The sequence below is a fragment of the Rattus rattus genome, chromosome 2, assembly GCF_011064425.1.
Source record: "Rattus rattus isolate New Zealand chromosome 2, Rrattus_CSIRO_v1, whole genome shotgun sequence".
NCBI classification, from domain to species: Eukaryota; Metazoa; Chordata; class Mammalia; order Rodentia; family Muridae; genus Rattus; species Rattus rattus.
Window position 1 is genome coordinate 104,447,922 of NC_046155.1, and position 22,971 is coordinate 104,470,892.

The 22,971-nt window shown below is 49.6% G+C and overlaps 1 protein-coding gene across 1 annotated transcript; it reads right to left on the bottom strand.

Annotated features, from left to right (window-relative positions):
* Positions 1-192: 192 nt before the first annotated feature.
* Trim3 (tripartite motif containing 3) lies at positions 193-22,876 on the bottom strand. Its single transcript, XM_032893182.1, is given in 13 exon segments — positions 193-754; positions 871-1,011; positions 2,362-2,432; positions 2,670-2,838; positions 3,022-3,037; positions 3,039-3,187; positions 7,341-7,444; positions 7,620-8,352; positions 8,661-8,841; positions 9,055-9,224; positions 9,380-9,611; positions 15,197-15,362; positions 22,713-22,876. Coding segments are annotated over 12 exon segments (2,250 nt in total). The 5' UTR covers positions 15,328-15,362; positions 22,713-22,876; the 3' UTR covers positions 193-601.
* Between the last annotated feature and the right edge of the window lie 95 nt (positions 22,877-22,971).

Sequence of the window (22,971 nt, forward strand, 5' to 3'; positions counted from 1 at the left end):
ACAATACCCATATTAGTAAAATTAAAATGAGTATTTAAAACAAGACAAAAAACATTAAAATATTCTTTGAGAATGTCACCACTTGTTGCTGCTACTGGGCCATCTGCCTGTCTTCTTGACCACTTTTTAGTCCATAGTAGATACCAATACTCCAACCCTTCAGAGACCCACACCACAAGAACCTAGCAAAAACACCTTGGCGAACACATTTATTTAATATGGGGTGGGGTATTGCTGTCTCTGTCAGTGTGTATGGGGTGTTAGGGAGACAACCAGAGGGACTTCTGAAGTAAGAGGCTGTTCTGGCCCCAGGCTGAGGGTCAGAGAGCAGACTGAGGGTGTAAGGGAGGGTGTGTAAAGGAGTTAGGGTGAAGCTCTGCACACATCCTTGGGACCAGTCCAGGCCCACCCAGTCACCAAAGCAAGAACCGAATAAATAAAGTGCAACCGTGGGGTTGGGGAGGAAGGGAAGGGCACTGGGCACACCCATGCCCACGCCCACATTCAGTGCTGCCGGGTCTGGCCCACCTCTTAGCCAGACCCTCTTGTCCAATCACCCCTATGTCCGTCCCTCCATGAGCCAAGCAGGGCCCTTGTGCAGCTACTGGAGGTATCGATAGGCCTTAAAGCAGTGGTTGCCAGCATCAGCCACTACTACGTGGCCATCCGAGGTCAATGCCAAGCCCTGTGGGCCATACAGTGGCTCTGCAGACGTGTTGATATAGGACAGGAAGGAACCAGAGCTGTCGAATACCTGAGGAAGATGTGGAGAATGGAAACAGAAGTAAAGTCAGGCAGAGAAGAGTCTGTGTGGGGAAGGACAGAGGCACGGAGAAAGCCTCTCTCAAGCCACCCCTGGGCCTAACTCACCTGTATGCGGCTATTGCCCCAGTCAGCCACGATGATGTTTCCATTGGAATCCACAGCTACTCCCGTGGGGGCATTGAACTGTCCATTGCCCTCGCCATGTGAGCCAAATTTGAAGAGGAACTCTCCATCAGCACTGTACACCTGGTGGAGAAGGGGCTAGGGACTGGAGACCTGACCTCAGGCAGAGGGCAAGGCCTTAGAGGGTGGGGTAAAGCTCTAAGGAGAATTCTCAGATCTGCAGCTTAGCCCAGAAATTCTTCCCAGGGATCATACTCTGTATCCCACTGCCCAGTTGATGCTTCCCTGGGGGAGTGGTCCTTCTCCTTTCTCTATTTCAACAGTGCTGCTACCTACCACCCTGCTGGGACAGACCATTCTCCATCCTACCTTCTCAGCTCAACAGACAGACACATCCCCGGATCTGTCTCAAATACATGTCTCAAGGTCTGGGCGATCTTACTTCCCACCTAGACCACTGTCTCTAGCACTGCCCTAGTCAGAGTGACCTTTCTTTTTTTCTTTTTTTTTTTTAAAGATTTATTCATTTATTATATATAAGCACACTGTAGCTGTCTTCAGATACACCAGAAGAGGGCATCGGATCTCTTTACAGATGGTTGTGAGCCACCATGTGGTTGCTGGGAATTGAACTCAGGACCTCTGGAAGAGTAGTCGGGTGCTCTTAACCGCCGAGCCATCTCTCCAGCCCCCAGAGTGACCTTTCTAAGACACACAGTGGTTCATCATACCCCTGCCTGCAATTCCTTAAGCACTTCTCACAGCTCTTAAAAAGGGAGCCAGCCCCTTCACAGAGCACACAGGTCTCAGCCTCACCTTGCAGCAGTGTACTTAATCTGAAGTACCCATGGTTTCCAGAGCATGATGCCAACTTCCATGTAGGTCTTTTTCTGCCTGCCTGCCTGCCTATCTATCTGTCTGTCTCTCTTTCCCCCCTCTCCCTCCCATATATATATATATGGTAGCACATATCTCAGGTAGTCCTTGAGTTCTTCATGTAGACAAAGGTGACCTTGAACTGCTGATCTTTTTGCCTCCACCTCCAAGCACTGGGATTACTGGTGTGTATCACCACACTTAACATCTTCTGTATCCTTTGCTTCAAATTCCCTCCTTCTCTATTTTTTGGTTAATTTTACTGGTGCTTTAGGTCTTCCCTTATATCGAAGTCTTTTCTGCTCAACTCTCCCACAGTTCCCTGTACCTATCCTAGAATCTATTACTTTAGATTGTGACTTTCTGGTTGTCTCCTCTACCCCGACCTACACAAACCAAGAAGACAGGGAATGTGTTTGTTTTGCTTACATGAATTCCCAGCTACTAGCATAGCGCCATATGGCCAGAAAGTAGCCATGCCATAAATGTTTATTGGTTCAATGAAGGATTTTAAGGGGGTTTGAAAGAGGAGAGAAATAAGTTTTTTGAAGAGGAGGGGTGATTGGAACAGTGGTCATAGATGGGGAGGACACTGACCTTCACTGAATGGTTGTGGAAATCCGTTACTACAATCTCATTCTTGTTGTTCACAGCCACAAAGTGGGGCCCTGTGAACAGAAAGTAGGGGGTGGGTTTCAAAGCATTAAGCTGACGCACTCTGTCTGGTGAGGGATAGGATCTCTGGGTAGGGGTGATATATCCTGTCTCTGGGAGGATGGAACTAGGCAGTAGGAAAGGGGAATTAAGGGTCAAGATATAGAAGGAGTCTTTACATCCAGAGGACCCTGGGAAATTCTATAGAACTAGAGCATCTCAGTCTGGATCTTGGAGTTGTTTTCTCATACCTGCGAAGTGGCGGTCAGTGGCCCCACGGCCTCCAAAACGCCCAACAAGTTTGCCATTGGGCTGGAAGGTGAAGACACAGCAAGACTTGTTATCCACCACAATGATATGCCCATTCCGGTCCACAGCCACTCCCTTGGGCCCCATGAGGCGGCCAGCTCCGATTTTGGTCTGTAGGAAAGGCACACATAAGGACTTTATCCTGTCTAGAATACTAGGGAATAAAGTCTTGGCCTGGCATCAAAGCAGAATCTTAAGCTGGTGATAGACCACTTCAGGGCCTAACCTAGTAGCATGGCCTTCTGAACAGGTCACCAGGGGTTCAGAGCACAGCAACAGTAAGCTTCTTCTCACCTTGAACTTGCCCTCAGGAGAAGATGCTGACCCAACGGTTGTCATAGTCTGCCACAATAATGTCTCCATTGGTGTCCACTGCCACACCCGTAGGACGCTGTAGTTGCCCAGGCGAGCGCCCACGGACTCCAAATCGGAACTTGAACTGGCCCTCATTGGAGAAAACCTGGAGTAGAGGAGCAAGGGAGGGCACAGGGAGGAGGGGAACACTGTGGGTACAAAGGAAAGGGTGCTGGGTCCTAGCAGGATCCCATTTATTTATTCATCCACTCAACAAGTATGTGCTCACACCAGGCCAGGGGTACGGAGGAACCTGGTGAGAGCTACCTTAAGGACATGCAGTAGAGGTATGAAGGGGGTATGAAAACACAAAAGGGACGGTGGGGATGGTGGGAAAAGGCACCAAGAGAAGGAGATATGTGAGCCAATAAAGATATCAGTTGATGAACCATCCACAACGATCTGTGAGAGGTACAGAGGCTAACCAGTGTGAGCTCCGTGTGAGGACCTCACTGGTGTGGCTGCAGTAGTCAACAGGAATTACATCTACCCTGGCTATAATGAAGAGCCACTGACAATTTATGGCCAGAGAAGCAACAAGGTCAGATCTGCTTTTACAGAAATAGTCTGGACTGGAAGTCAGCCAACAAGTTAGAGGCTGAAGCAGGAATCCAGATGAGAAACAGTGAAGGTTCAGACCAAGGAAATAACCTGTAGGGAAGCAGATGGATTTGAGAGAAGTACAGGAGGAAGACCCAACAGAATTCCCCAGCCAACTGGAAAGGGGTAGGTAAGGAGAGTCGACAAGGATTGTTCTATTCGGACTAGAGGCTGACAAGGTAACCTTCTGGACAGAATAAATCCTCTTTTTAGGTTTTTATTTTATGTGTATGGGTGTTTTGCCTTTCTGAATCTCTATAAACCACCATTGCAGGTATCCATGGAGCCCAGAAGAGGGCACCAGATCCCCTGAAATTGGAGTAAACAGACAATTGTGAGCTGCCACGTGGTTGCTGAGAATTGAACCCTGGTCCCCTGGAACAGCAGCCAGTGCACTTAACCACTGAGTCCCCTAGAATGCATCTTTCTATCTCCCCTTCTACTCCTCCTCCGCCTGAGCCTCACAAGATGCTAAGATCTCTTCATCCTAAAGTGTCTCTGTTAATCTTTTCCTCTTAGATTACAGCATCTAATTTAACAGCTCTGCTACTCATTGCAGAATTCCTACAACACACCATTTTGTTATAGCCTCTGGGGACACAAGATGGATGGATCAGAGCCAAGAAGCTACCACAGAGGGCTCAAGTTTCTAAGTCTTGGACATAATGTTCACTTCAGCCCTGCTCTCCCCTTTCTTGCTGGGCCACCCAGGGATAGGTCTCCCAGACCTAACTGACCATAGCGTATCACTTCTTCTGACATGGACCTTGTAGCAAGCCTTCACTTGGTCAGCCAGCATAGCACTTGGGGTCTGCACTGGTCCTATGCAAAGTCAGAATTGTCAGCAGAAGAAAGGAAGTACCAGAGGGTAAAAACCAGAAGTGACCGGACTGAAAGGAGCAGGTCAGCAGTGAGGTGGTCCATGATGCCCCCCACCCCCTGCTGGCAGTTTTGATTCAGACTCGAGAGTAGGGTTTGGGAAGCCTCATTCTTCTCATCCTTTCTCACACCCCTATTAGAACTGGCCAATTCCTATTTACCTTTAGAATTCTAAATTTCCAGGTCATTCTTCAGAGTTTCCACTTTGTTCAAGTCAATACATGCATGTAAAGTTAGGGCCCTACAGTATGCATTTTATAGCTTTCTTTGTAACAACTGTCACTTTGTAGCTGTATCTGTGACCTGCCCCTTCTAAGGAGGCAAGCCCTGCTTGGAGCTGGTGCTGCGTCTGCTTTGTCTGCCACAGCATTTTCTGCTACATGTAGCTTCTGGCATTCACTAGGCATTCAACCAACAAAAGAACCCCAATTCAATCTCAGGCCTGAACTCAATGGACACACAGCAGCCTCAAAACTCAATAGGGATAAAAGTGACCTCTTCAACTTAAAAGGGGCCTGCTTCTTAATGGGAACACCACGTATGCAGCCCACCAAGTCCCTCCATTCTCCATCCCATCCCTCTTTATCATGACACTGGTACTCAGCAAGAGCTGCCACACTGTTTCCCTCACAGCACTAGAATTTGCTGGACTCTTCAGTTTGGCCTCTACATCTCTCTCCTAGACCTGGCAACATTAAGTAGATCTCTGACTTCAAGAATCTCAATGGAAATGACAAAAGAGAGAGAGAGAGAGACAATAGACAAGACCAACAAACCAACCCAGAGAAGGAAAAGTGTGAAAACCACCACAGCCAAGGGCTGGGGGAGATCAGAGGAGAATGTGACCAGCACACAGCGTAAAGGATATTCCCAGAAAGAGCTCGAGACATTTTCAGACTAAGATAATGATTCAATGCCAAATGTTTACAAATTAAGTTGTTCATTCAAAATCATGAAGTGTTGTATGAGTGCGCTCTGTCAGCAGGGTTCCACCCTGCCTGATTGAATAAGCTCACAAGGACCCCCAGCCTCATGAGCAAATGGGGGATCATATCTTATCAGTCCCAAGTAGCCCAGAGTAAGAGAGGCAAGTGCTCAGCTTTGGAATCCAAGAAGCTTCCAGCAGCTATGATGCCAGGGTGGACTTGGGAATGGAGAGTTGAGCAAGGACTGTTACAGAAAAGCAGGTATTTGGAAGACAGGACTATGCCAGGCCTCTCTCACAACCCTTCACTAGACAGTCAAGTAGCACTAGCCTTTCTGCATATTGTGATAAGTGCCCAAGTGTTTGCACAACATGACAGATGTCCACAAATCTCCACCTTTATGCTAGAAAGCATTTCTAGCTTAAAGGGAAGAAGGGGGTGAGGCTAAAGGTGATCCTGAGTAGAATCCCAGATTACCCCAGAGCTCCCAAGTTTCCCTTCATTATCTAGGCTGGCCCCAAATCCCTTCCTGGTTTCTCTGTTCCTCTACCCTAAGAAAAATTGAGGTAGCAGGCCTGATAACCGGACTGCAAGAGTTTCTGCTAGGTGGGCTGGGGTAGGAAGTTGCTGAGAGTGACAAGAAAGGCAGAGCTGGATTCATAGCAAGGCTATTCAGGCAGGTCAAGAAATTTAAAGCTGTTTTAAAATAAGGATCTTCAGAGTTAAGGTTTAGCTGCCTGAGAATACATTTCTAAGAACTGAGGTACACAATTACCCTGTGAGAACAGGGTAAAATCAAAATTCTAAAATCATTTCCAAAACAATTTGCAATCTGACTTCAGTCACCTTAAGTTCCAAATAGCAAGCTTCTGGGAGCCAGGATGGGCTGGGAACGTCCGGCTTTCCTACCTTCTTGACTTTGCTTACAGTCCATATGCAGACAATGATACATTTAACAGCAGCTAGGTGTTAGGTATAGTACATTTAATACTCTCAACAATCCTGAGAAATGTGTTTCCTAATTTTACACATCAGCTAACTACAGTGCCAAGAGGTCACATGACTTGCTAGTACAGGGAGAGCCAGGATTCAAGCTGAGGTGTCTGGTTTCAGGGCCTATGCCCTCAATCACTATCTACCACACTCATGCCCACTGTGCTAGGATCTGTGCTTTCTGCAAGGGATGTAGAGAAGGGAAGCCATGTTTTCTGGATGTAACAAGGAGCTTGATACATCAGAGACCATGGACACTGAGTATGACTGGCATCTAAAGAAGCTGCCAGAGGTACAAGGAAAAGAAAGATGGGTACAAAACCACGTGGGGTTGTGTGTTACCCTCCTGCTGATGAAAGGTGCTCTAGCCAACTAGATGGCTGCATTCTCCAGGCGGATAGCATACTCTGGAGCCAGGATGGTATGCTGGAAGAGAGCTGGGAAGGGCAGGTCTGGAACTTAAACCAAGACAAAGGACACCAGCAAGCAGGAAGCTCAAGAACAGACAGAGAGGAAGACAGGAGCTGCCAATCTAGGAGCAGTCTTAAGATGTCTGGAAGGGAAAGGCCATGAGCACAGGAACCCTGCCCTGACTGAAGGACCTGGACCCTATTTTGGCCTGGGTGGGAAAGAGGTACGTTGATTCACTGCTCTTTAGGACAGTACTGACTGTGGGTTTCACCTTCGGGCGGGAACCTGGAGGACCGTGCAGTGAGAGCCCTTTGTGGCATTGAAGGGGCGAGGTAAACGGGTCACCTGAATACACTGAAGGGGCGAGGTAAACGGGTCACCTGAATACACTGAAGGGGCGAGGTAAACGGGTCACCTGAATACACTGAAGGGGCGAGGTAAATGGCTCACCTGAATACATTGGTTGTTGCTGTCTGCTACCACTATGCGGCCACTGCTAGCAGCGGACACGCCCTGTAAATTGGTGAATTCACCTTTCTCCCTTCCACGACTGCCTGTGAGAAAGACATGAGAAGGAAAAGATGAGTGAGCCTCACTCCCCTCCTCCCCAAGGCCCCTGCCTGAGCGAGTTCCCACCATCCTTTCCTGGGCCCCCACCAGCCCCCTCCCTTCAACTTCCATTCGACTCTGCCCTTAGCCTTCACTTGGCTCTGTGCTCGGCCCTCCTACCAACACGAAAGACGAGTTCATCCTCAATTGGATTGTCTTTCCGTTTGCCACCGGTGCTGTACATGGAGCTCGGCCTACGCACTGCCTTCTGGCGCACATGACTGCCAGGACCACCGGGAGACTTGACCCGGCGCTTCACATCATCTGGGGAAGGTGGCAAGTCTCCGGGTCTCAGGGCACGCACACGGAAAGGGCTGCCACGCACCGGCTGTCCATAGAGCAGCACTGAGAGGAGCAGGTCGCCTTCTGTACGTGCTGTGTACACCAGCTCATATGTGCCATTTTTGTGGTCCACCACCGGTACCGCAAGGCGCACGCCATCGGGGCCAGTGATCTCTGCACACAGCTCTGCGCTGCCCGTGCGCACCAGCCGCCCATCTTTGTCTTTGGTGGTGACAGTGAGTGAGGCAGGCTGGCCAACCAGTGCCTGGCGCAGGCCCTCGCCGGTGGCCACTGTCTCGTGTGCAGTAGCACTGGTGGTGAGCAGTGCACCCAGATTGAGCACCGATCTCCGCAACCCATCTACTTCAAGGACCAGTTCCAGCTGTGCATTCTCATGTGGCCTTTCTGGGAAGGCCTGAGCTGCCAGAGCAGCCAGCCTCTCTCGCATGTGCTTTCTTACTAGCAAAACCTCAGGGGCAGAGCCCAGTCTCAGTGCCTGCTCTGCAAAGCTGCAGCTACTGCCAATGTGTTCCTGACCCTGGCGCAGTGTGTCTAACTGTGTCTGCAACACCTGTGGAAGAAGAAGAGAAGCGGTGAGTGTGCAGACTGGCAAAAAAGAAAGGCGCTCGGATTACTGATGAGCTTGTAGTATCACAGCAGGAAAGAAATACACAGAGATACGTGTGACAGGGAGACAGATGACCGCAGCAATGACAGACCACGCCAATGCATGTAGACAGGGAGGCAGATGATCGCAGCAATGACAGACCATGCCAAGAAGCAAAACGAAGACTGGGAAAAAGGAACCCTTATGTGGACAGTGGAGACAGTAAGACCACCTTATCACAGACCACGGTTAGGCAAGGTGACCCGACGCACCTTCTGCTTGGCCCCACAAATGCTCTCCAAGTCGCTGACCAGAGCCTGCTTGCGCTGCTGCAGAGCTTGCTCCAGGTCCTCAAAGGCTGCACTTATCTGGGCCAGGGCCTCTGCCTTGCGCTCTTGCAGCTGCTGGCTGATGCCCCCAACCAAGGCGATAGCTGCAGACAGCTGTGGCAATCTGAGGAGGCGAAACATCTCATACAAGGATGGCTGGAGGGTGTCCTGGTCAAACCAGGCCTTTTCAAAGAGGGCCTCACTATCTATCGCCCTCTGAGAGATCCCCTACTTGACTTTCAGCCTTCTATTCCTGCCTTTCCCAGACCCTTTCTTTCCCCTCCCCGGGGCCCCTGCCCTGTCCCTGCTGAGGCACCAGACCCTAGAAGATGCCTACCGGCCACGCACAGCTTCAAGCTGGCGCTGTAGAGCTGCCTTGTGCTGCTCCACCACGTCCCGCAACAGCACTGTGCCGTGTTCACGGTGCTCCCCTGCGCGGCACTCACCACACATGGCAGTCTCACAGGCCTCACAGTAAAACTCCATCGTCTGGTGGTACAAGGGTTCCTGTGAGGCGACAGCCACACTACACTTCTTTGTCCCCACCCCTCTGGCCCTCTTCACCCCTGCAGAACCCCTCACCCACCACAACCCTACCCTTATCAACTCTCCTTCTCCTCCCACCCCAAGTCCTGGCCTCACTGGGCCTCGCTTGGGCCCACCTTGCCTTCATGGTTGGGGCAGGAGAGAGGGCGGCCAGCCACTGCGCTGAGGGGGTGGGGGTCTTCAGGGTCGTGGGCCCCATCAGGTGCCTGCTGCATGGCCTCCATGAGGCTGCTGATGAAGAAGTTGTTTTGTAGGGCTGAGACACCCTGTTCTGGGAGGATGGATGTCTGCCGGCATACTGGACACGAGAGTGTCAGGCTCTGAGGAGGGATGTAGTTCTGGAGACATCTGGCCAAGGAAAAGGGAGAGTCAAAAGGGGAGTGGCAAAGCACCGCTCATAAATGCCCAACCCCTTTACAGAGGTGTGCGATTAAGATTTCATTTTGAGGCATCTTTGTGTGGTGCACACAGGCCTCATCCAGCAGCAGGTGTTAAAAGGCCTCTGAGGACTGAGCAGAAATTCATCCCTGGTCTCTCTAAGAACAGACGTGTCTACATTCCTTCGTTTGAACAAACAAAAGCTCACCTTTCACAGGTGTTTACCAAACCTCAAGAAAATATGTAGCCACTAGTCCTAGCCCTGTTAACTCATTAAACATTTACCAACTGCTTACTCTTGCCAAATTTGTACCAAGCTCTGGGGATAAAAAAATAAAACACAGTGCCAGCTTTTAAAATAGTTCTAGTCTTCAGAGGGAAACAAAGACAGAATTAGAGTTTAAAGATTAAAGACATTGGTCCTAGAGATAGTGTGCCTCCATTCAATTTCCAGGTCAGGAACCTAATCTACTTGTGACCCCTGACAAGTTACTTTCACGAACCAAGGAGTCTTTCCTTATAACATGGAGACAGTACAGAATTCGGTCACACAGGGGAGTAAATGTAAGAGGCCCGCTTACATGTAAGGGGGTTAAATGTAAAGCCTGGCCTACAGAAGCACAATTCACAAAGAGCACACACAGGAGATGGGGAGTGTACACAGCGCAGGTAGGTGGGGAAGAGGCCAGGAGACGTTTCAGAGGTAAACGCAATCTGTGTGGAGGAATAACCGTTCAGCCAAGCAGAGAAAGGTGGAGGGAGGGGAAGAATGGTACAAAAAGCACTTTAGCAGGACATGGACGACAAGAGAAGAGGAGGAGCCTAGCCGTGGATCCCAGCAGCAGTGGGCAGCAACCGGAGGGCGAGTCTGAGAGGGACATGACAGCAGGTAAGTCAGGGCACTGTTACAGAGTTACCATTTACGAAGGACATGCGTGTTGGACACTATGCTTTGTACTTGTGTGATGGGGCAGAGCAATGGTGAATGGTCAGAGGAATCAAGATAATGCGCACTGGAGCCTAGATTTAAATGCAGAGCAAGGGTGTGCTTAACCAAGACACTCATGATATTCTAGACAGGAGGTGAGACAGACCTGCATTCGGGGTATGGGCGGGAACACATTTATATTGAAGAAGCATGGCCAGGCATGGCAGCACACGCCTATCATCCCAGCACTCTGGAGATGGATAAGAGGACTGACTGGCTCGATTACACGGTCAGCCTGGGCTATGCAATGAGACCCACTGGGGTTGGTGGTAGAAGCTCAGATTTAGGAGTAAGGGGGAAAAGGGAGAGATGGGAAGCAGACAATAGCGAGTAGACATGGCGAGTGAGGGAGACCAGTCTTAACTGGCTCCCCCTCCTAGCTTAGGCATATCAGACAATGAGGATGGCACACATCAAAATGGCACACAGAACAGCACTGGCGAGAAGGGGGGCTAAGAGACAGAGATGGAGGGAATCAACATCAGCCAAGACAGAGGAGGACGGAAAAGAAGATGTAGACACTGGTAAGAGAGCAAAGACGAACGTGAAGAGCAGAGGGCATGGGCAGAGAGGCTGGAGGAGTGACTGTCCGGTCAGCAATGTGGGCCCGGAGGAGGGAATGACTCACGGGGGAGGGGGGGTCGGGTCAGGAGTGGAAAGTGTCCACTGCATTTGGCAAACATGAAGAGACTTTTCTCTGGGAAGGTGACAGCAATGGCAGGATAGGGGGTGGGGTGGGGGGAAGTCTGAATGATACAAGTTGAAGGGTGGAGGGGGCTGGGCAGTTGAGTGGGAGGGGGTTGGAGGACCGGATGGTGCTGCAAGGAGACAAGAGGATAGTTTTTCTCTGCTAATAAGGGGTACCTTATTTGATTTTGCAGTCTATCCAACCTACTACTGGGCCACTATCTCCAGCCCATTATAATGGGGATTTGAGCTTCTCTTTAAGCTAAAGTTAGCAGTAGAGAGAGAGTGATGGAAGAGACTAGGAAACCCGTAAGACAATGTCTTGGGGGTGGAGGGAGGCTTGGTTGGCCTAAAGGGGAGGCATGAACCCCATCTCTGGTAAAAGGAAGGAACACAGGAAGGGTGGCTTTAGCAGAGGAGCACAGGGATAGAGTCAGAAGAAGAGTGCCTAACATCTCAGGCAGGCTCAACCACAGAGCGAAGACTGGAGGAGTACGGGAGGATGTGGCTGGGATTAGTCACCGAGGGCGGGAAGCGTGATGATTACTGAAGTGGACAGCAGACTGAAGGCGAGCGTGCTCGGAGATGGTGAATCTACAGAGGAAAGACACCCACAGTGCACACTGTCCTGTACCCCAGACTCTTCTCTCGCTCCTGCCTATGCCTTCTGTTCTTAATTAAAACGTAACAAACATTACATGTCGGGTATGCTCTTAAGTGCTTTACAAATAATAACTGGTTTCCCTGTGACCTACTTCTCCCTGAAGTCCCTCCCAGTAGAGAGTGGTTTTTGTTTCATGCTCCACATTCCTTAGGGCCAGAAGGTGGGGTTGACTCCTCCTTCTTCCCAATTGGAACGTTCTAAGTGTCTGCAGCTCCTTTGAAGCTGCTCTCTTCTGCCTATGGCCACCCCCACCCCTGCTGCTGTCTGCTGACCTAAGAGTTGTTTCTTCACTTACTGAAGTACTTTTCCTGACTCTTCTGTACCCCTCATTCCCTCATGTTCTGCACTGTTCTCAGTGGCTCTGACGTCAACGATGGCCCATCTCCATCAGGGTTCTTCATCCTTGCTTCCTCGCCACCCAACTGTTCCCTCACTCCTCTCATCCGTCCATTCGAATCTCCCACTCCCACCCACATCTCATCAATGGCCACCTCTTGACTCTGAAATCTAACAACGCTCATCCCACTATTCTACCTCTTTTCCTTCCACCTTGAAGCTGATGCAGAACTCCTATTGTCAACATCCCTGGACTGCCACAGTTTCCATCTGGTCTTGTTTCTTCTCTTGCTCCCTTAAAATTCACTCTCTATACAACTCACGAGCTTTTTAAAAAGTCCAGTTCAGGCCAACGTGATGCCACACACCTGTAATCGCAGCACTCGGGACGCTGAGGCCAGAGGCTCACCTGCTCAGCGCCAGCCTGGGCCACACAGAGACGCTCATATTCTACTACCTCCCAGCTCCTGCCCCACTAGCACACACTGCCTTTTCTGGCCTCCTATTTGCTTTTACCTTTTACTGTTTACTTCTTTTCCTTGTTATTATTTTGTATTTTTTCCCTTTGAGACAGAGTCTCACTACATAGCCCCTCTAGCCTCCAAACTGACAAGAATTAAAGGTGCATTCCACCACACCAGATTTGCTTACTTCCTAAGGCAAAGCTTTTCTCTTGCCAGCTTCCTTGTCTTCTCTCTTTTAAATGCTGGGTAGCCTTGGCTATAGTCCTTTGTGACTGAATGACTCAACCTTAGTTTTCTCCTAAAATGGGAATGATGTATCTTTTGGAGCTGGAAAGATGTCTCACTGTAAGAGGACTTGCTGTGCAAATGTTAAGACTTAAGTTTGAATTTCCAGCACCCACATAAAAAACCAGGCATAGCTGTACATGCCTATAACCCTAGCAGTGGGGGAGGGGAGGGGAGGGATGGACACAGCAGATCCCAGGAACCCACTGACAACAAACCTAACCAAACAATGAGTTCAATAGAAGACCCTATTTTAAGGCAACAAGGCAGACAGTAATGAAGGAAGACACCTGACATCTTCCCCTGGTTTTCACATGATGTATGTGAACTCACACACCAAAAAAATGCACCCACTCATATACCATACACATCCAAAGGGGAAAAAAATAACATATCTTAAGTAAAATAATATATGCAAACCATGTAGAAAATCCATGGGCAACTGTAAGCAGTCACTTATTTGCCCCAAGAGTGCCCGGTGATCTAGGCATATACATGCAGAGGCATTCAGTTACCGCTGTGATGTAGCACTGAGCCTCTGAGGCATAGGCTTGTCAAAGGACAAAAGAGTGAGGGAAGTGGGCCAGGGACAGTTAGATGATCAGCTGTAGGTCTGAGGATGGACAGAGGGAAGCCAGGGGGTGGTGGCCCGTGGGAAGAAAGGGAGCAGCCGAGAAGCCAAGGCTTTAGAGTGAGTCAAAGGTGTGAAAACAATCGCATGCTGGAAGGAGCTAGAAGGGCTGGAGTTCACAATCAGGGACGAACTGCTTTCCAGAGTCAGACCAAGTGGGTTGAGGCCCACAGGCTGATGGAAGGCCTCTGCCCACTGGTGAGCAGGAAGGCCTCTGCCCACTGGTGAGCAGGAAGGCCTCTGCCCACTGGTGAGCAGGAAGGCCTCTGCCCACTGGTGAGCAGGAAGGAGACAGCAAAGCTGGAATCTCAAAGGGCAGGGCTGTCAGGGGAGGAAATAGATGGAAGGTTTGGAGACTCTGGTGAGAAGGCCTGGGGACTACGACCTCTAAGACACAGCCATGAAATTAGAGGCCAGAGAGAAAATGCTGCCAAAAAACAACGTGAACATGCAGAAAACCACACGGGGTCTTGAGTGGTTCTCGGGTAAGATGACTCTCCTAATGGGCTTATGGAGCCCACCTCCCAGACCACTGCTAATCATGCACTCTGCTCCGGCTTCCCAGGGTTCCTCATAGGCCCCTTATCAATCACATTCCCCAGGCCACATGGCCTTGCTGAGTTTTCCATTCTTTAGCCTGCTCTTAAATTCCATTTACCCAACTCCGGGGATGCACAGGATTCGACAAACTTTAACGGATCACTAAGCTCACACAGTTGAATACTGCACCTGCAGAATTTACTGGGGTGTAACTCATGAATCTACAGTGCAGCTCTATAAATATCTGATTGCTAACCCCCTCACTTTACTACAAACCCTTAAATCATAAAGGTCATGTCTATAGGGCTGGACATGGTGGCATAGCTCATGCCTTCAATCCCAGCACTTGGGAGGCAGAGGAAAACAGATCTCTGTGCGCTCAAGGCCAACCTGCTCTACATAGTGAACTCTAGGCTAGACAGGGCTAGACAGTGAGATTTTGTCTCAATAAATTCGTAAAATAAGATCCTTTTTTTTTTCTTTTTTTCGTTTTTGCTCCTCAGTGCATACTCAATCACTTGGATAGGGTCTGACACATAGCAGTCACTCAATAAAGAAATATTAGGAGAATGAAGGTAGGATGCATAGAAGCCTAGAGGCTGGGCTTCAGTAGAGGCAGGGAAGAACAGACCTAATTGCAAATATCCATCCTTCCATCGGTCACAAACTATGCTGGCCCCAGTGCTGCTTGGGAGTCTCAGTGCTGATTTCTCCTCTTGCTGCCTTGAGATCTGGGATGGAGACGACAAATCCTGACTCTAGGCGACTCTCTGGCCCAGTATTCAGAGTTCCTGATTCTCTCATAGCTTATTGCAACCAAATCCTTATCTCCTGCAGGGTGGGGTTCATTTGTCCCTCTCTCCCATGTGTGCACGCTCCGCTTGTCTATAACGTGGGTTTTCCTTGTGGGGGCCAGGGGGAGGGGCTGCAGGCCCTTGTCTCTCCAGTCGTTCTCCTCACCTTTCGCAGAAGGTGTGTAGACAAGGCAGAACTTTGGGGCACCGGTACCGATCCAGGCAGATACTGCATACCAGAAACTGCTTGTCCATTGGCTGCACCTCCGGGCCAGGGCTGTCCTCCCTCTTTGCCATGGTGACCACAGATGGTTCCTGCCACTCACACCAGCCTGTGTACAGAGAAATAGTCAGCAGCAGGAAGGCCAGCAGTCCCTCTCTCCCCACCAGATCTCCTGCAGAGAAATGTGCCCCTTTCTTCCCTGCAGGGACAGGACAAGGTGGTGGCTGAAGTGCGTGGGCTGTGTGATTTCTGAGCATGAATGGGCACTATTTTGGAGCACAGACTTGGGGTTACACTGGATTTTAAAGGCTCTCTTTTGGCATCTTGGTGACCCTGGATCATTCCTATCTACGAGTCTCAGTTTCTAATTCTTAGTAATGCAAACCCTAATTCCCATCTCCCACGCTTGTTTTCAGAGCCCGAGAGAGAGGTACATGTCAAGAGCACAGTACAGGAATAACTCTTCACTGAAACTCTTATTCTACTAAGCATGCCTCCACCTGGCCTCCAAGAGTCATTGAGATAGCTCACCCCCCTATCACTTAGCACAACAACCTGGGGGTACTTTATTGAAGTTAAGGATGACTCCCAAGCATTCCTTTCTCCCAAATTCCTAAGTGTTGCTCCCATTTCAGGCTGCCCGAGTTCTCTACTAGGATGCAGTAACTGGTGTTCTGCTCCTAAGCCTATCTACCACCCCTTCTCATCTCCCACCCCTTCTAACCAGAGGGGATTTTCTGAACACAGATTTGACCCTACCATTATTCCTCTTAACTTCCTTCAATGGTTCTCCACTGTCCAGAGGAGAAAATCCTTAAACTGGCCCTAGAGGCTGGGTAGCAACACTTTGTCCACACCTTCCATTCAACCTCTGGTCTCACACTGTGCGATCTGTCGTAACAGTTTCACTTCCTAGAAAACCATGTTCTCTGTTTCTGTAGTTATTCATTCTGTTCCCCTCTGCCCTCAATCCCTCGCCCAACTTTCATGTAAATGTCACTTCCTTTAGGAAGACCAGACTTCTCAAAGTCTGCGTTAGGTGCCACCCCTGTTCCTTGTACTTCCTCCATCCTAGACCTTACACTATAATTTTGCTACTTCTCTGCTCCCTTCCTATGCAGTGTTCTTGAAAGCAGGCATAACATTTTACTTCTCTATTTCTAGGACTTAGCAAGGACTGTATTGCAAAGATGATCAATCTTTACCGAACTGGATAACTAATTCAAAACATTCAGTAAGTGGCTGCTGTGCACACACACTGGAAATGCCTGAGCAAAGGCGAGGAAGTGACATGGATAGCTGGGTGTGGTGGTGCACACCTTTAATCCCAGCACGTGGCAGGCAGAGGCAGGTAGGTCTCTGTGAGCTTGAGACCATAGTGAGTTCTAAGATAGCCAGAGCTATATAGAGACCAGTTCTCAAAAACAACAACGAAAAGAACGTATTGTAAGCCATAGGCAGCAAGGAATCCTATGAAGAAAAGTGATGTGACGAGAAATTAAGTTTTTTACTGAGTGATGACACAGGGCTCCGAAAGGAGAGAACGTAAGTAGGGGTACTGGTAGGAAAGGTGAGAAGACTGGGCCGGGCTGAAGCAAAAGTGCGTGAGCATTCTTGGGAGAAGGCTCATACTTAAATGAACTATGTGCTTAAAGCAAAATGAATGCCAGCAAGCACTAAGCTAGGGGACAAAGAAATTATGAAGGACTTGTAGGCATGATAAGAATATTATTTTATCCTAAGATAGGCAGAGGGATGAGGCAACTTACAAAGGAAGGAAAACAAACCAGAACACTCCTCTGGTATGACAATTATGGCGGAACAGAGTGAGGGAGGCTATCAGGAAACTACCTCAATTCTTCAGGTGACACAGTGTTACAGAGCCAGAGGCAGAAAGGTAGACTAATGCAAGTAATGTCTGTGAGGTTGAGTCAGGACAATGTCATAGACTGGATGTCAGAGGGAAAAGGGGACACTGATAACAACTCCCCAGTTTCTCAACTGCACAAATAAAGGGCCATGGATAGATAGAAAGAGCTAAGGTGGGGGTCAGGGTGGGGTGCGGGGGCTGCCTAAGGGAATGCTGTTCCAGACGAGGTAAGTTTGTAACTATGGACATGATGTCTAGGTAGAGCTCTTAAATGAGAACTAGAATACAAGCGCTCAAGCGAAGTCTGGGCTTGTTATTGATTTGGACTCACTGGTATATTAATGGCCCTTAAAGCAATAAGAATGGATGGGAGGGCGTCTTGGAACAGAAAGTGGAGAGTGATAGTGGGCAGGGTGAAACAGGTTAAAGACTAGAAGTGTTCACTATGTTTGGCTATGGCAGAGTAGTTCAGGCAGAGGCCAGGTCACAGTGATGATCAGGGGAAGTAAACAAAGTGGGTATTGACAATCCATGACAGAAAGTTATCTATGAAGAGGCTGCAAAACAGGCAGTGACCAGGACCAGATCACCACTGCTATGCCCAGCTTCAAGCACCACAGGCTTCTTAAAGACAATGAGTGAATGACAGCCCACAGGCCTCCTCAGGTTTGGGAAGGTATGAGAGGTAGGCTTCCAAAGTGCATTTGTCTGGTGTGTATGTACTGGTGGACATGGGACAGTAAGGAAGGACTCACTCGAGAAAATTCTCTCCTGACGTGGGGACTGGCATTTGGGGGGACTTAATACCGGGGCATCACTAGATGGAGGGAGGGCAGCTTGGGAGCTGGCAGGGCAGGGAGCTTGGAGGCAAACTGAAGCTTGTCTGTAGATGGGAAGGGTGGGAGGTAGAGTACCAGTGGAGGCTGAGCCTGGCTAGGGCAGCTGGACGTTAGGCTCCAGCCTTCTTTAAACCCAGGGGATCTCCCAGCCTGTCACACAGAAGCAGGCATTGGGCTCTGTCCAAGGACCAACAGCTCCCCCCTCCCTTCCCCTTCCTGCTTCAGCTTCCCACTCTGATACTCAGGGCATCACATCTGCTGTGGCCGTGCCCCAGTCTGAATCTAGGATTCGAAAGACTGATTCCCTAGGCTCTTCTCCCTCCTGGGTTACCTCTCTGTTCTACACATAATGCCTCCAACAGGCCAGGACTCAACTGGGCTGTTTATCATGGCCGTTTGGAGGATTCTGGACATAGAACTAGGATGCAACCTCCTTCCCTGGGCATCTTTGTCCTTTATTCCACCCATCTCTTTTATGGCTCAGTTCTATAGGCACTTCAGTCCTCATCCAGCATGCAGTGGACACCTCTGCTGGGACACAAAGATAAATGGACACAGCTGAGCCCTCATGGATTCCACAATCGAATAAACAGACTTCTGCAATGCAGTGTGGTGACAAGCATAAGGAAACAGATTGTTCTAGGAGTACAAAGAGAGTCCCCGACCTGGACCGGGGCAGGGATGGGTACAGAGGAATGGAGATTGAGGATGAGGAAGTTACAGAGCACACGCTGCCTTCTGCCTCTGGAAGCTGCACCTCTCACTGTGGCAGGAGAAGGCTAACGAATGAGATGCAGAGCTAAGCAGGGGCTGCACCACACAATGCTTTGTTGCCCTCATTAAGGACTTTAGACTTTACCCCCTTCCTTGCTAGGGGATTAGGGCTTTATCCAAAGTGCAAAGGAAAAGTTTGGTGGTGGTTGGTGGGTGGGGGTTAAGACCAGAATGACAAAAGTAGATTTTTGATAGCTGTGTGGAAAATACAGAGGTCAAGAGTGGAAGTTTAAGAAACCGGCCTGAGGAGGGTAGTTGCTAGGGGAGGCTGAAATAGTTTTCATAGGCAGAAACAGATAGAACCCGGTAACTGGTTTGTTTTATGTGAAGAGAGAGGGTAGAAGAGGGGATTAGAAAGGGTTACTAGTTTTCTAGCTTAGAAACTGGAAGAGTTTGGATGACAAGGTATAAGTCCAGCGTGTAGCACAATTACTCAACGGTGCCCATGAGACATAGTTGAAGTGGAATAGTCCAGCTGTCGCTTAGAAAGGCAACCTCAAGTGTAGAAAAGAGAAGACATGGATTTAGATGTCTTTGGTATAGGAATATTTCTGAAACCACAGGGAGGTGGATGGGACCAGGGTAGAGTGAGAAAGGAGAGCCTGCGACTTGGCACCCAGGAAGGCCAGCATTTAAGATAAAGGCTCAGAATGCAAAGTCTGTAGAGAAGATTGAGAAGGTATGGGAGACAGGAATGGCAAAGAGGAAGCAGGCTATCTGGAGACCAAGGGAAAAGAGAGCCTTACCATCAAGGCAGGGATTGTCACTGAAATATAAGAGACCTCGTGACTTAAAGGGCACAAAGAAACTGCTGTAGCCTCGAGGAGTGTAGTTTCTGGGAGCTGGAGAAGTCAGACTCAGAGAGTTAAGTTGATTTTGAAAAAAACGATCTCAACTAGGACTCAATGAATGAGATGTTGCTCATAGAGGGAGAAATATGTTTCAAAGCTTTTCAGTTTTTCCAGATTCTCAAGCATCCAACCTCCTGTCACCCTCCATGTTCTCCTCCAGTCATACAACATTTCCACTGTGCAGGATTTACACATCTGTGATCTGGAGGTGACCACAGGCATTGCCGAGGTGTGTATGGGTGTAGGGAGTCAGCTAGGCTCACCTGCTAAATAGGGGCACCACCTACTCACTAGCCTGCAGGTATATTTGATCATTTGAGGCTCAGAAAAATAACAAAGGTCTGTAGGTTGTAGCCTTTGGGCTTTCTCCAAAAGAAAAGAAACAACAATGGCCGAGGGAAAGCCCTAGGTCCTGAGCAACCCTTCCCTTTCCAAAGAAGGGAAGTGATGAAATTCACATTACTAATCTCTCTCACTAATGCCTGACAGAGTAGGTACAAGAAATGTCCCTGGGCACAATCCACAGCAAGCCCTTCATCTAGGAACTAGATACACAAAGTTGGATCAAGTGGCTCCCTACTTTTTTTTTTTTTTTTTTACCTGTGGGAAACTCACCCACACATACATAATGACAAAGTGATAAGGGTCATGAGACTGACAAGTTCAAAATGCTGGGAGCAGGACATTTCTAACTTGGTGGAAAATGGGAAAAAAAAGGAAGAGCTGTCTGAACTGGATCTGGAGGGGAAAACATGGGTTTCATAGGTACCTTGGGAAAACTGCACAGAACAGAAATATGAAACATTTACCAACAGGCTAGTCGTGTAAGAGTAAGACCCAAAGGGAAGCATCTGAGTCCCATGTTTCATGACTAAGTCCCTCCTTGGTAGTCCCCCACTGCCCATCTCTTACACGTTTAGTTCATGGGGTTTTGCTTCAGTGTCCCTTCTCTGATTCCATGCTCTGCCTGGACTATCTCATTATTTGCCCCAGTCCTAATTCTCATCCCATTCTAACAACCCCCAAAGTCTTGTGCTGAAAGACTCCCTTGCATTCAAGACCTGTACATCTAATTGCATTTCTGGACATCTTTGCCTGGATGAGGAACAGGAAAGGTCCTAAACTGAACTCCCTTCCTCCTGACCTTCTCTTCCTGCTGTGCCTCTTCTTTCCATAAGACTCAACCATCCCCCAGGCCTCATCAGCCAGAAACCAAGTAATCTCAACTCTGACTTTTCTCTCACCTCCACATACAAGGTTGATGTAACCTTGATGCAAAAATGTGTGAGTTTAAAAAGTCAAGAGATGTATCCATTAGGGCTGGGGTCCCCATGACCCTATACTTGTGCATTCATTTACACACACACACACACACACACACACACACATTAAAAGTAATAATCAAAGAAAAAGAGGCTATCGACTTAAACATGAGCATGGGACGGGTTAGTAGGAGCATAACTGGGAGAGGATGAAGGGAGGAGGCAAAGTGATGTAATCTATTTTAATTTAAAATGTATTTTTTTTAAGCCATGAAATTTAGGATCTAGTCTTGTCACTAATTCCACCACACAAGATAATATCTAAGCAACTTTATACCTCATACCCATATTTGTAAAATGGGAGAAAAGAGAGTCTTCTTGTTTTCAAAAATCAAGGCTCCTTCAGACTGCAAGGTGCCCATGACTAGATCCCAACACAAACTACCTTGAGGATTTGACTGCTAATTTCCATCACATGGTTAAGCACGTTAGAGTGCTCACAGGCTGCCCCCCCTCTTGCTTTACAAAACGAATGTTTTCTGAGCTTGTCACCCGCTGCATTCACCCTGGCATTCTTCTCTATAGCACTCACCTATCTTCTGACCATAGGCGATACTACCCCACCTATGGTACTTTTTTCTCAAGTTCTATTAGCAGAAATGCCACTGTCCCCTAAGCAGTTGAATTGGTAACTACCATAAAGTACTCAATAGATGCTGGCGATAGAGTTATGCTTAATCTCTGCAAGTCCCTCTCAGCAAAGAGAAGCAAAATCAAAAGCAGAAACAAGACAAAGGAACAAAATTCCAAGGAGAGAGACCTCTATAACACAAGGGAGCTTCCCACAGCACAAGTAGTAAGTGCTCTATCACTGCAGGCATCCAAGCTGAGAGAGGCAGGGCACCTGTCAGGCCTGCAGCTCACATTCCCATTCTGCAGTAAACCAGACCCCTAGGAGATAGGCACTGAGGTGCTGCACAGTGTGGCTGAGACCTGGATAACCACTGCACCCGCCCTAAAATCTCAGATCTTCCCTCTGAACCAAGTCCTAGGTTTTTGAGATCCACACTGGACTCCCACACCAGGAACATGCACAGGGCCTGCTTTTCTTTTCTTTCTTTCTTTTTTTTTTCAGTCAGAATGACCTCCCTGGGGTGCAGCCTGCCCTTCCAACCTGCAACCATCTGTCCCTGCAGGTTTGTGGCCCAGGTTCTGAAACCAAGTCCAGAAGGAAGAGGTGGGAACCAGGGAGGGGACAGGAGTCCTCCAGTCAGGGCCCAGGCTGAGGGGGAACTAGAGGGGTCCTTTCCTACAAGAAACAGCCTCTGCAGGAAGCTTCCTGTCCAGCAAGCAGTGCCCGCAGCGGAGGAAGGATGTCCTCCATCCTGCCTGGTGGGTTTCGGTGCCTAAGAAGGACGGAGAAGGGAGCAGGGGTGGAGGCTCTGCACCCGGGAGAAAGGAACCCTTTGGACGAGCGGGGCCACAGGATTCCAGAGTGCCAATCAGCAACCCCACCCACCCACCACCACCACCATCGGCCGCAGCTTTGGGTACCCTCCGCCAACACACAGGCTCCCAAAACCCGCGCTCCTAAAATGAACCATCACCCATCCACCCGCGCCTCCCCCCACCACACCGCCCGCAAACATGGACCTCACGTGAGCAGCCACAGCCCAAAGAATCCCCGCTGCTCTCACAGACACGGACACGCCTCACGTGGACAGAGACAGGAACAGCTTTTGAAAAGCATCTGCGCCCCCACCCAAAGACGCTCGGACCCACACACTGTCGCTAGCACCAGGATCCGCACCCCTATACACTGGAGGACTAGACGCACCCTTGGGGCCCGCGCGGCGCACTCACGGCGTGGGAGCGGGATGGGAGTGCAAGGCCCGGACTGCAGCCACTCGGAGCGGCCCGCAGCGCTGCCCCCCGCTGCCAGCGCTCGTCCACCCGGCCCTGCCCGCGGCGCCGCCCCACGTCCCGCGCCTCCGTCTGTCCCCGCGCCGGCGCCGCCGCCGCTGCCGCCGGACCCGTCGCACAGGCCGGAGGGAGGGGCCGGGGCGGGGCTGCGGACCGGTCGGGGGAGGGGGCGACTCCCGAGTGGAAGGCCCGCCCCAAC